A 14,621-nucleotide genomic window follows, 5' to 3' on the forward strand; every position below is an offset into this window, starting at 1 on the left:
AGAAGTCGAAGACCAAATCCCTGAGTGATAGCATTGGTGGCAGTGGTAGGTGTCTATGGGCAGGGAGGGGTGGCAGCTGCCTCCTGGACTTGTAGTTCTTGCCAAGTGATGGCACTGAGCCTCTATCACTTGAGCCGCTATGTTATTAAATACATTGGTGGGAGGCCCTAGCAGCAGTCTAATAAATATACACATTAGATCTCTCTTAATTGCAGACAAAATATCCTAACTGTTATGCTGGAGAATTATACACGGTTGTTAAAAAGAAGGATCATCAGGACATATTAGCAAGTGGGAAATCAAACTGAAGAACATTCATGCACTCAAGCTCTCCCATTTATTGGTCTCTGTGCTCTGAACTGGACATACCCATTTCCTGCCCTCATCGAGCTTTATTTAAAATAGCAAAATACTGGAAATAAATTAAATGTCTAACAATAGTGGAATGAGAAACAGTGGAAATTGTGGCATATGCATTACAGTAGTCCCCCACCTATCTGTCATTTCAATGGTGTTGGTTTCAGTTACCCACCATCAACCACAGTCTGGAAGCAGATGATCCTCCTTCTGACATGTCATCAAAAGGCTAATAGCAGCCTAACACTATGTCACAGTCCCCACATCATTCACCTCACTGTATCTCATCATGTAGGTATTTTATCATCTCACATCATCACAAGAAGGGTGAGTACAGCACAACAAGATCTTTTGAGAGCGAGACCTCACGTAACTTATACTACAGTATACTATTATAATTGTGCTATTTTATTATTAGCTATTGATGACCTCTTAGTGTGCCTAATTATTAAAGTAAACTGTCACAAGTATATATTTATAGGAAAAAACATAGTATACATAGGTTTTGGTACTATCTGTGGTTTTGGGCATCCACTGGGGGTCTTGGAAAGTATCCTGCACTCATAAGGGGGAACAACTATACTTTCAGTTTATATATATGTATATATATGTGTATATATATACATATGTATATATATATACACACACACACATATATACACACATACTATATATACAAAGTGAAAATAAGATTTAAAATTATGACTGTATATATATTTATTATATATAATGAACACAACAAAGAAAAATCAAAATTATATATACATATATAAATTTATATGTACATATATTTGTGTGTGTGTATGTGTGTGTGTGTATATATATATATATATATATATATACAAAAAAAATTTTATATAACCAAAGGAGGTACTGTATTCAAATGTTGACAGGACTCATTTCTATTTTTAGAGACTTTTTTTTTTTTTTTTTTTTTAAATTTTTTTTTAACATTTATTTATTTTGAGACAGAGAGAGACAGAGCATGAACAGGGGAGGGGCAGAGAGAGAGGGAGACACAGAACCGGAAGCAGGCTTCAGGATCTGAGCCATCAGCCCAGAGCCCGACGCGGGGCTCAAACTCACGGAACGTGAGATTGTGACCTGAGCCAAAGTCGGACGCTTAACCGACTGAGCCACCCAGGCGCCCCTTAGAGACTTTTTTAAAGTTTATTTCTTTTTTTAAATATTTTTTTAGCATTTATTCATTTTTGAGAATGAGAGAGACAGAGCACGAGTTGGGGAGGGGCAGAGAGTGAGGGAAACACAGAATCCCAAGGAGGCTCCAGGCTCTGAGCTGTCAGCACAGAGCCCAACGTGGGGCTCGAACTCACAGACCGTGTGATCATGACCTGAGCTGAAGTCGGACGCTCAACTGACTGAGCCACCCAGGCGCCCCTAAGTTTATTTCTTTATTTTGAGAGAGAGAGAGAGAGACAGAGCACACAAGCCGGGGAGGGGCAGAGAGAGGAGAGGGACAGAATCCCAAACAGGCTCTGCACTGCCAGCGTGGAGCCCAATGAGGGGCTCCCACTCACAAACCGCGCAATCGTGACCTGAGCTGAAACCAAGACTCAGATGCTTAACTGACTGAGCCACCCAGGCACCTCAACAGGACTCATTTCTAAATGTAATTTTTTTGTATTTTCTCAATTTTGGCAATCCACATCTAGTATATTTATAAATATAAAATGCATTATTTGTAATCATAAAATCTAAGGTAAGGATACAGTAAAACATTTGAAGTTTCCTAACCCTGTTTTACACTTAACCATATTTTTGAAATGTTCTGTAATAAGAATATATATAAACAGACATAGCTATATAACATACATATCTGTATATATATGTGTATATATGTGTGTATATATGTGTGTGTGTGTGTGTGTGTATATATATATATGTATATATATATATATATATATATACATATATATATATGCTACTAAATAAAATCACCATCTTCCTTTAATACACTCCAAGCTCCTAGACTCAAGTTGGAAGTGTTTGGTCTGTGCTACCCTGACTCTCCCTTTACTGGTCCCTGGGGTATTAGAAGTTACAGAAGGGAGGGGCGCCTGGGTGGCGCAGTCGGTTAAGCGTCCGACTTCAGCCAGGTCACGATCTCGCGGTCCGTGAGTTCGAGCCCCGCGTCAGGCTCTGGGCTGATGGCTCGGAGCCTGGAGCCTGTTTCCGATTCTGTGTCTCCCTCTCTCTCTGCCCCTCCCCCGTTCATGCTATGTCTCTCTCTGTCCCAAAAATAAATAAATAAACATTAAAAAAAATTAAAAAAAAAAAAAAAAAAAAAAAAGAAGTTACAGAAGGGAGGCACCCGACTTTGACTCAGGTCATGATCTTGCAGTTCACAAGCTCGAGCCCCAAGTCAGGCTCTGGGCTGACAGCTCAGAGCCTGGAGCCTGCTTCAGATTGTGTCTCCCTCTGTCTCTGCCCACCTCTGCTCACACTCTTGTCTGTCTCTCTCAAAAATAAAAAAACATAAAAAAATTAAAACAAAATAGTTACAGAAGAGACTGAGAGAAATAGCTGGGCTGATTTCCCTACCATTGCCAGTTTGGGAGGGGATAGCAGAATTCTGGTGAAGTCAGCTGATAGAGGTGTGGCATACCAGAGAGATGTCTGCATTTCTGTCCTGTGGCATCATCTTGAAGTATGCTCTCCATCTGTAAGTACACTCAAGGTGGGATGCGTGGAGCCTCTAACACAATCTCTTTTGCTTTGGGGCAGGCAAGGTTGGGCCTCCTCTCGATATCATGCTGTACCCACTGAACTGCACAGATTTCAGCATCCAGTGGAAAATGCCAAGGCATCCTGGGAGCCCCATCATTGGGTATACCGTGAGTACCTGGGCACAGGAATTTCTGTAGTGGGTGTGGTTGGGGTAACTGTGCTGTTCCCACCCTTGCTCTGTCTATATATGGTCTCCTTATATCGACCCTCCCATATTAATAACTCCCCCAGTCTTCTTACATGAAACCAGAGGAAATGTTTCCCTTTTAAGGGTGTTTATAAGTGCCTGAAAGGCAGTTAGGATCTTTGGAGTCCTCACTCTGCTCAGGGATGGGAAAATATAAACTAAGAAGAAGATGTGGTTCTTGCTATCCAATTGCCCACAGTCAAGTTCAGAGGCTAAATAGCAGAAGCATGGGAAGTAATAGGGAGTCACTGTGGAATGTTGTCAATAAATACAAAATACTGTAAAATCTAACTTAAAGAAAAAGGATGGACAGGCAAAGTGGGGGAGGGAACAGAGAATGCGTTCCTACCTGCCAGAGGTTACAGGTTTGACTGATTTCCGTTCACTAAAATGTTTTGTTTGAACAGGATTTTTAAAAACGAGTCAACTTTTAGGAGTTAGGAGATTTCAGATAAATGTTTAGAGTTCTGAAATCTCTGGGGACATCCAGAGAGCTGGCCACACTGGGGACCACATTCCTATGGGGCTCCAAGCCCCCTGGAGCTGGGCTGCCCACTTGAGGTCAAACGGAAGCTCCCCCAATAACGCCAGGACCTGCATCTCCCTACTGCCTCCCTTTCTCACACACACACACACACACACACACACACACACACACACGTCCTCATCCCATCGGCTTCTTAAAGCAGAGAGATGTGTTTCTGAAGTCATGTTGTATCCAAAGTGGGAAGATGGAAGATTGCCTGAGAAAGTCGTGGTTTGGGGAAAAATAGTAGGAGCTGGGTCCAGCCCTCTCTATCCCATTTCACTAATACGTGTCTCCCTTCTGGCTTCTGAGTTTGCAAGCCCGGCCAGGTCAAGCTGATGTTTGTTGCCTCCGAACAGGTGTCTGTGAGGAGAGGCGGTGCCCCTCAGAACCCACTGCTGTTGTGAGTGGAGTTAGAACCCCAGAACCTTGATCTGGTAGAGGAGTGCTGGCCCTACTCTCACCCTGGACGTCTGTGTCTTTTCCAGGTCTTCTACTCCGAGGTCGGTGTAGATAAATCCCTGCAGGAGCGGTCCCATAGTGTGCCACTCAGCCAGGACATCCCTGCCCTTGTGAGTATCTCCATCATGGCAGCTCCCACAAAGACACAGCTGCGGTTGGCATTTCAGCGATATCCAGAAGGATTTCTAATCGTGTGTGTGTGCGTGCGCATGCTGTATATGTAATAATAATAACCGTTTGTATAGTCCCCTGGAATTTACAAATGTCTTTCATGCACATTCCCTCGCCACACGCATCTATATCTCCAGAAAGGCAGCGGTATGAAGAAAGTTCTGGCATAAACACTTCCATCCTGGACTCAACCCATCCCATTCGTCATGTGAGAAAACAGCCACCTTACAGCTGTTTCCCCCCTTTTTGTCTTCATAAAGTTCGATTCCATTTTTTAAAAAAATCCCAGTAAAGCTTTATAAATAAATATGACACATTTGTATCTTCCCTCGCAGCCTGGAGACACAATGCCGAAGAAAATGATGTAATTTGAAATGTATATTCCAACAGTCCAAGTTGTTTATTTTTCTTGTCAAGCTCGGCAGGCACCCCGTCCTTCCACTAACCAATTGTTGGCTCTCCATCTATTTCTTTTCTCTCTGCTGTCAAGGTCTCTCTGGGTGAATTTTTCTGCCTTAGGCATGTTCTGTTTTCTTTCCTCCACTCTCTGCCTCCTTCCCCATTCTACTACAATTATCCTACAGGCTAGAGCCTTTTGAATTGCTCTGCAAGCAGTTAGCACCAGTGCCCAGAAGATTGCTGTAATGGGGGCCGTGGTGCTGGGGTTGTTTGTAAGTCCTACTTAGTAAGTGTTCGCAAGGCTGCTGTGTGGAAAACCTATTTGTCGCCGGGAAGAAGTGGCTGTCACTCATTGGGCCTCTGTTACCTGCCAGGCACTATTCCTCATGCTTTATATTCATTTTTCCATTTCTTATTCACAACTATCTATGACCTCATTTTACTGACAAGGACACTGAGACTCAGACAGGTGAAATAATTTCCCCGAAATCATACCATTAGCGAGTAACAGAGTCAACCGTAACCCCCGGGCAGGCTGACTTCAGAGTCCTGCTCTGGCTGTTGGCTGTTTTTTTACCAAAGCTCTTCAAAAAGAAGAGGTGCGCATTTGCAGCTTGCTTGTCCTTTGCATGGTAGGCTTTTAGTCTCAGACTTTCGCTTCAGCTTTCCTCATTTGCCCCAGAAGCCCTCCATCCCAGCTGCTATGGTTTTATCTTAAAAGGGGACATTGGCTTAGCCCATGACGGAAGCCACCAGTAGAGGTTCTATCTCACCTCGGCAGCACTGGAACTTTCAACAAGCATCTGGACCCCACCAAGGAGCCAGCAATGCCCCCAGCCACCAGCCTTCTATCTTGCAGGGGAGTGTGGCTCACTGCTCTGCCTACACCACAGTCCAGGCAGCAAGGGTACAGCGCTGGTGACAGGTGTCTGGGTATCTGGATGGTGCCTCTGGAATCCAGTCCCTGACCCATCACATGGAGCTGGGCTGGACACTGGCATCTCTGGGGAGGTCACTGCAGTGCATACATGAAGGAGAGAGGCAGGAGGGAAATAGGCCCCCTGGGCTTCCAGACATCCTTCTGGCACTTACAGGTTGGGTAACTTCGGCCGGAGTCGCCTCAATCTGACTAACCCTTTCCTTTCTCCCACAGAAGGGCTATAATTGTTGTGAGTTCCAAATACAATGGTGTACGTAAACACCTTTGGTGGGCGGACGCCTGGGTGGCTCAGTCGGTTAAGTGTCTGACTTCAGCTCAGGTCACGATCTCACCGTCTGTGAGTTCAAGCCCCGCATCAGGCTCTTTGCCGACAGCTCAGAGCCTGGAGCCTGCTTCCGATTCTGTGTCTCCCTCTCTCTCTGCCCCTCCCCCGCCTGCACTCTGTCTCTCTCTCTCTCTCTCTCTCTCTCTCTCTCTCTCTCTCTCAAAAATAAAAACCTTTGGTGTTAAAAAAAAAAAAGCCTTTGGTGTTAAGATGTAAAGCCAGGTACGTGTTAATGATCATTCGTGATGATCACTGCGTTTATGTTAAATATGATCTGTTTGTTAATTACATCCCGGCATCAGAGTGTGCTATCAAATTATACCTTGCTGATTTCAACAAACTTTCATAGCTGCTACCGTACACCCAGCATAGGACAACACAGACCCCCTTTTCTCGGCAGCTTTCGGTCCTCTGGGAAAATCACATTCTTACTGATACACAGTTGGAGAGCAACATAAGACCGGATGTGATGAACATGCTTAATAGACAGACTGAAGTTTTGAAGAGGGAAGATTTAGTATAAAAACAAGTGGTCAAAGTAGGTGTTGAGAATTGAAGCAGGGACAGTTTCTGGAAGGCAGACGAGAGGGAGGTGCACTGAAGTCAAAGGGAACGGTTTGAACCAAGAGGACAAGTTTGTGTGTGTGTACAGGCCCGTGTGCTTGTGTGTTTAGGTAGGGAGGTGGGGGGAGGCGCAGAATATACAGAATGGGAAGAGAAATAATGCCTAGATGTACAGGCAGTGAGTCAGGAAGAGGGGAGGGGGTCTGGTATAGCAGAGTGATTCTGGGTTCAGAGACTTGTATTCCGATGCTGTATTACAACAAGCTAACCTTACTGGATCTCAGTTCCCTCATGGACAAAACGGGGATCCACATAATAGCTGTATTATAGGGAGTGTATCTGTGGTTCCCAAACTGTGTGCCAGGGTGTCCAGGGCTCTGCACCAACCTCTCAGGGATACTGTGGATTGTCTCAACTTTTCAAGGGAAAGAGCGACATCTGTGTGAACTACCAATGCCAAGTTGTTTGGGTGTAACTACCGAACAAATGGAACACTTAGGCATTTCTTTGGCCTGAGAGGTGCTGTAAAAATATTACTGAGACAGCAAAGGTGCTGTGAACATAGAAAGTTTGGGAACCTCTATACCATATCATATCAGCCTGTAGCACAAGGATGCGGTGATTGCCAAATAAGGTCATGGGCGGAGAGCCCTCAGTACCACAGCGCTCATGGAACAAGAACTGAGTGAGCGGTCAAGGGAGTTCAGATGGGAAGATGTGTGTTTGCTGCCCTTGGCTGTCTGTAGAAGAGGCTTCATTTTAGACCTATAAGTTTTGCTTTCCTTTCATGTTGTTTTGTTTTTTTTCCTCTGCAGGGACAATCCGATCGTCAGGTGATTTTTGTAAGTATGCTTTGGAAAGGTTATACCCTTGCCCCAACCCAGGATTCAGGGGGTCTCTTTTCATCAGAATGTTGATTTTCCTGCATCTCGGTCATACTGATTAAGGCCCAAGGGAGAGTGCTTAGCTCCAGTGTAAGCAGGGACCACAGAGCATACTAGACGAATGTTCGATCATTTAGAAAGAAGTCGCTTTTATTCTCCTATGTGTTGCTTCATCTCACGTGGCAGAGTAAGGTTAAGAGGAACATTTTTAAAGGTTGAAGTAATTTAAGCTCTGTTCCAAGACTAGGTGAGCAAGACTGAAAAGGAGAGAAGGTGTTTAAACTAGTGAGCATCGCTGTGGAGGTGCTTCCCCTCACCCATCTTTTCCCTTCTCCTTTCCTCGCTGCCTCTAGTGATTCCAGACCTTCCCAGTACGTCAGGACCAGGTCACCTAAAACTGCTTGGCTTGCTGGATTTAATGCCAAACAGAAGATCAGGTTGGCCACTGATCGTATCCTCTGATAATCTGCCTACATGGAGGATTCTGATTTGGTTAGCATTTGACACTTAGAAGAACAACTTGCAGGTTCCAACCTGGAAAAATAAGTAGTAAAATAAACCAGGGAAATCTGGTCCTTTTTAGGGTTAGAAGTGGAAATGAATGCTTAAACTGGTGGGCTCCACACTTTCGGATCATGCATACGATTGGTTGAAAAATATTTGAGTGAGTGTGTGTGTGTGTGTGTGTGTGTGTGTGTGTGTGTATGGTTATAAATTATACACATGCTACTCTACTAATAAATTATGTACATTGTAAAGTTCCACAGGATTTAAAGGAGGAAATAAAACAAAAATAGAAAGTGCTTTTCTTCTGTCATCCCAGGACATTGTCTTATTCACCCAGGGAGATACACTATCACCCTGCTTTGGAGTCCACTGGTCTGGTTGACCCACGATAGTGATTGCACTTGGGTCTTATCCCAGGATGCAGAGAGAAGACGTAGGCAGGAATCATGAGACTTGCATGGAGTCCCAGCTCCTTCCTTCACCAGAGCAAGGGTAATCTTAGGCAAGGTTACTGAACCCCTCTGGATCTAATCTCTCTTTGACTGTAAAATGAAGGGGTGGCCTAGTAATGGTTCCCAACTGGGAGTTTCTTAGTTCTTATGGGGCAAATGGGCCTAAGTGTGGGCATTTTAGTGGACAAGCTTCAGGGATGCTGCTTTCCTGCGGTTCACAGGACAGACCCATACAAGGAAGATGTGTTCACTCCCAAAGTCAATGCTGCCCTTTCTGTGAAACCCTGGAAGATACTTTCTAGCTTTCTGTGACCTCTAAGGGAATAGAATCCCCCAATTTTTCCCTCCACTCTGGCCTGCATAGCTTTCATCAGGGCCATTGGAAAAAGAATGTTTGGAAGATAGCATTTTTCTGTTTCTCTGGTGCTCCCATGTCATGATGCTAGATATTCTCAACTTCTACCAAGGCAACCAAGGCCGAGCCTTGACTTGTAAAGTCAACTGTGAAGCTGCACCCAAGGTTACTACCTACCAACAAGGTCATTTTAGAGCAATCGTAGTATTTTAGTGTTGAAACTTTGGCCCAGAGAGGTTAAGTGGCATCTCCAAGATTGCAAGGCTATTTGGTAGCAGAACCAGGGTCTCCTGGCTCCTGGTCCAGTGCTCTCCCACTTTGTGCTTTCTTCCAGCAATGCTCACTGGATTCCTTTATGGAATAGTAGCTACCTGTCTGGACCAGTAAATGAAAAAACATAGAGCTTCATTTCTGGAAACAAATGACCTGGGTTTCCAGCCATAGGAGAAAAGTATGGTATGGAAGGGGGTAAAGATAGAATCTGAAATCAGGGTCAGAGATTTAAGTTCAGAGCCATTCAGCATGGTTTTGTCATCGCAAAGCAAGAAGTATTCAGTTAAGAATAGTCCCATCTTTTCAGGGGCTCCTTGTACATAGCAATCCAGATTATTTTTGTACATTGGGTCAGGTACTAATTAGGATAAAAATCTAACAGTTCAAAATCCCAAGATAATAGTGATTCTAACAAGATGTGCATTCATGTTTCCTTCAGGATATAACCTGTCTGGATATAACCAGTTCTGGTGGCTTCTCTCCATCAGAGACCCAGAATCCTTCCATCTCATTGTTCTGCCAACCCCTTTGGCCCTCCTTCCCGTGGTCCAAATTGGCTCACTGATAACATCCACATTCTAGCCACTAGATGAGGAAACGAAGAAAGGGTACACAGCCCTTCCTATTAAGGGATAACTCAGAAATTGCCCTCATTATTTTAACTCAAATTCTATTGGACAGACTTTAGCCATGTGGCCACAGCTAGATGCAAAAGATGCTGGGAAATGTAATCCTTGAGTGGTGATGGGCCAACTGATATACAGGGGTTCTATTATAAGAAAGGAGAAAATGGATATGAGGAAACAGTCATCCCTGTCACAGACTGTGAATAGAGGAATGGCACTGGTAAAGCAGATGTGGGTAAGGCAGCTGGACACCTGAAAAACAGAATAATAGCCTGAAAATTTGATATGCTATGTTTGAGAGTTGGGCAGTTAGAAGCATATTAAATTATGGTATGTATGAGGGAAACCAGACCCATTGTTGTTCTATATGTCATTGAGCTTTCTTCTTGGGCTCAGTGAACTAACTAGCCTTGTTTTTTTTCTGTCAGAGATGTGAATTCTCTGATCTCATGACAACCATTGGGGTTGCTGAGAAGACAAGGGAGGCAGCTTTTGGAAGGGGTTTTGCATTTCAGAAAGGGCTAGACAAACACAAAGCAGGGTTTTTTGCAACAAAGCATCCAGCCTTGCCTCCTCACCCCCCAAAAAGGGTGTGGGAAGGGGGCAGTGAGGACTGCCGAATTCACTCTGGACTCTACTCCAAGAAGGCAATTACCCTCACTGTCTTTCACCGTCTTGTATAGAAATAAAAGCCAAGGGAGATAAGCATTTTGACTTATTCTCAAACTTCCACAAGGCAAAAAACAAAACACTTTGTTTTTCTACTTCAGAAAGTGCATATACAGCATCTTATCTAATTTGATGCAAATCATTATAAGACATTTAAGGATGGACATAGAAAGATTTGTGGATTTCTGTGGTATTTTCATAAAGAATCCAAGGATTATCACTAGTCAGAATATAGTGAGAGGTTTCATTTGGGACGATTTATGTCAGAGGAAGAAGTGATGGTTAAATCACTGAGTCCAGCTCCTCTTTCCGTGGCCCCAGCTCCTCAGTGCCCTTGACCCTCACTCCCTCCTGCCAACTAACCAGCTAGTCAAAACAGGAAAGACACAGGAAAAGACTGGAAAAAGTTGGCTTCTGGGAGGGCCACCTTCTATCTATCTATCTATCTATCTATCTATCTATCTATCATATACTCGGGCTAAAGGTAGGACTACTCTTCCATATATAAAAAACAGTTTGTTTTTCAAGCTACATAAGCAACTTCTACAAGTCTAATGTCTTTTGGTTTTCAATGATAACTTAAAAATTTTTGGTACATAAACTTCTGTGCAGTAATCTTGTCTTCAGTGTTTATGCTAAGTATTTTTTATTGATTTACATATATTTAAGGGGCAACTGGGTGGCTCAGTCGGTTGGGCATCTGACTTCGGCTCAGGTCATGATCTCACAGTTGGTGAGTTTGAGTACCGCATCGGGCTCTGTGCTGACAGCTTGGAGCCTGGAGCCTGCTTTGGATTCTGTATCTTTCTCTCTCTCTCTCTCTCTCTCTCTCTCTCTCTCTCGCCCCCTCCCCCACTCTCTCTCCCTCTTTCTCTCAAAAATAAATAAACATTAAAAAAATTTAAATATATTTAATATTTTTTGTACATGTATTACCGAGTTAGAACTTGTCTTTGGAGTCAAACAAAGTGGAATTCAAATCCCCACTTTGTCACTTAATAAATTCATGTCCTTGAGCAAATCATTAACTTTTCAGAGATTCTGTTTTCTCCCTTATAAATGAAAATAAGAGTGCTGTCTCCCACATATGACTGAAGGAAGATTTTAAATCAGGCTATGTGTTCCTGGAACAGAGAAAACACACAATAATACATGCTAATTGTAGTTGTATTTGGTATTGGCTCATAGCTAATATCTTTAATAATCTATAACCACACCACTCCTCTCATATGTCATATAGCATATAGACTTCATGGGAGAAAAGGATCCTAAAGCAAAAGGCTGTGAGGGTATTGGCTTGAAAGTGTATTTTTTACTGTCATAGGAACAGCCTAGCCATGGCCTATAAGAGAATGAGAAGCCTTATATCCACTTGGTACCACCAGTCCTTTAATTTCTGACTAGCCATGGACCCAGGGGACAGATAGTGGAACTAGGGTGCACAGATGCAGAGAATTAGGGCAGAAAGGGGGCTTTGGAGCAAGGTCCATACGTTTAGCCACGACCCCTTGTGTAGCTGCATGTAGGCTGGCGGGGGTCAGAGTGGAAGGGAGAGGAAGATTGGAGACAGAAAACTTCAGGGAGGCTGGAGAAATGGCCCAGGTAAGGATTCAGAGGAAGTGGAAGAAGGGAGCAGATCTGAAAGGCATGTGGAGGTGGCTGGAAGGAAGTAGGTAAGAGGAAGTCAGCCTTGTTGCTGGAGTTGCTAACTCCAGGGACTGGGACAGAGGTACTGGGACGGAGGATTCAGTAGTAGAAGCTGGTTCTTGATGAGGTAATCTGCTTGTATTGGATGCCTTGATTTGATTTCTTTCATTCATTCGCTTTTCCTTCATTCATTTATTCATTCATAAAAAAGCATTGCTTGAGTATTTGCTACCTGTCTGGTAAAACTATTCTAAGCTTTAGATTGCCAGAGGACTAAGGACTTGCTCCTTCCCTCAAGTGGGTGGGGAGGAGGTGACAAATAAACAGACAATTACAATCTAAGGTGAGTGGTGCTAAGATTGAGGTACACCAAGGACGCCAGGGAAGCACAGAGGAGGGGGGCCTAACCAGACTGGAGGCTGGGGGTCAGAGAAATGAGGTAATGTCTCAGCTGAACTGAGTCATGAAGGATGAGCAGGGGTGAGCCAGGCAAGAGTGGAGAGAAGGGCATTTCATGTGGAGGGAGCAGCAGGTTCAAAGGCCCAGAGGCAAGGAATTGAATGGCATAAATTTGCGCCCTGCCAAGTTCTGCAGTATGCCTGGAATACAGAATGCCAGGAAGGGAAGAGGCATGAGATGATGCTGGAAGGATGAACAGGGGGACACACTAGGCTATTCTAAGGGGATTTTTAAATGGGAAGTGACAGGCTCAGATTTGACGTTTAGGAACATAACCGTAGCAGGTGGAGTCTACGCTGGTGATGGGGGCAGCGTGGGTGGCAGGGAAAATTGAACCCCCTGTCAAAATTATGAGGACTTGCGCTTAAGTGGCCATGAGGATAGATCGAAATAGATTCCGGTGATGTGAAAGAGTCCTGGTGCCTGTGTTGGTAACTGACTGAATGGTGGTTAGAGAGGAGGGGTGAACACAAAGGGGCAAGTGTCAAGAACTTGTGGTTTGGGTAATGAGGAGAGAGAGCACAAGAGGGGAGGCAGTTTCTTATTTGGTTTTCAGTAGCAGGAGGAGGAACGATTAGTTGAGCTTTGGTTATGTCGAACTTGAGTGGCTTGGTGTTGTTGGGTAGAGATGTCCTAGAGACAGTCACAAACCCATGTCTGGACATCAAGAGGCAGGTCAGAACTGGGAGGCAGATTTGGAAGATGTCAAGTGAAGGTGGTGCTAGAAGCTAAGGACGTAGTAGATGAGCTGCCCCAAGCAAGACTACAGAGTGAGAGGGCAAGATGGTGAGGGGTGAGGCCCTGAGAAGGACCAACACGTACGGGGCAAGCAGAGAGTGGGGAGTGGGTGGAGAATATTGAGAAGGAGCAATGAGAGAAGTAGAAGGAGACCAAGAAGGAGCCAAGAAGGCTTCCAAGGGAACCAAGGAATTTAAGAAGCAAGGATAAGCAACAGTATTGAAAGGTGCAAAAAGTCATGCATGGAGAGTCATTTCCATTGGATTTACTACAGAGTTAGGTAGTAACTTTGGTAAGAGCATCTCAATAGGTTTATAGTGTAGAGAGGCCTGGTGAGGAGTGAATCGGAGGAGAGAAAGTGGAGGTAACCCCTGCCCCTGTAGAGAGGAGGTGGGTGTATGCGTGCTGACCATTTTTAAGGTGGGAGAGATGAACACAGTAAATAGAGAAGGACCAGGGAGGTAAGAGAGGGGATGGAATTACAGAAGGTGGACAACGGATATAATTCAGAGCACAGGGGAGGAGCCAAGCCCTGGACCAGGGGTTCCTACACCAGGCTGCCCATTAGCCTGAGCTGAGGGTTTTAAACTGCCCACCAGAGCCCAGCCTTCCATGGACTCTGATGTAGGTAGTCTGGAGTGGAGTCCAGGCACTGGTAATTTTTAGCGATTCTAACGTGCTCTCAAAGTTAAGAACTACTGTAGTACGTCTTCGGTAACTATTTGTTGAATGCTTTAAAAGTTTTTTTGATCACTGGGTGAATTCTCCTTAGCAACAGTGAAGAAGGTTTGGTCATCTGCAGAAGAGGTTACGAGGAAACACAAGGCAGGATCCCTGCTCTCAAGTCGCTGACAATCCCATAGGAGGAATAGTAGCACATGGTTTGTAGTAGAGGAAAGTACTAGATTAGTGGCACAACAGTCGGTAGGGTAAGATCAGGTCGGGTGGTCAGGAGTAATGGGGAAGATTTGGGTCTCAAAGAAGTGTTGGAGCCTAGCTACGCAGAGAAGAGCAAGGGCCCCACGCACTCAAGTCAGCAGCCATTACCACCGTTTCTTGAGGACGGCTTCGGTTCCAGCCACTTTACACACATTATCCCAAGTAGTATAGTTCTGCAGGATTGTTATATATCATCTCCATTTTATAGAGGAAGAAGCTGAGGCTCAGGGGATGTGACATCAAGGCCACGGCTAGGAATAAGTGGCAGGATCAGGATTCAAGCCCAGGACTCGTTGATTCCAAAGCCGGTGCCCTTTCCGCTACAGTGTGCTGGGACCAGTGAGACCCAGACTCCCACTTACTGCGCAGCACTGTAGTCCCAGGGACATACTG

General features: G+C 44.5%; 1 protein-coding gene across 2 annotated transcripts in view; it reads left to right on the top strand.

Moving 5' to 3' along the window:
- Nucleotides 1-14,621, top strand: part of EGFLAM (EGF like, fibronectin type III and laminin G domains) — a 182,149-nt gene that overhangs the window by 60,353 nt on the left and 107,175 nt on the right. For both annotated transcript variants that reach the window (XM_058717915.1, XM_058717924.1), the window contains exons 2-4: nt 3,103-3,212; nt 4,307-4,390; nt 7,495-7,521. In XM_058717915.1, coding sequence (XP_058573898.1) covers nt 3,103-3,212; nt 4,307-4,390; nt 7,495-7,521 — 221 coding nt within the window. The remainder of the gene's footprint in view (nt 1-3,102; nt 3,213-4,306; nt 4,391-7,494; nt 7,522-14,621) is intronic.

Source organism: Neofelis nebulosa, chromosome 1 (genome assembly GCF_028018385.1).
Source record: "Neofelis nebulosa isolate mNeoNeb1 chromosome 1, mNeoNeb1.pri, whole genome shotgun sequence".
Taxonomy (NCBI): Eukaryota; Metazoa; Chordata; class Mammalia; order Carnivora; family Felidae; genus Neofelis; species Neofelis nebulosa.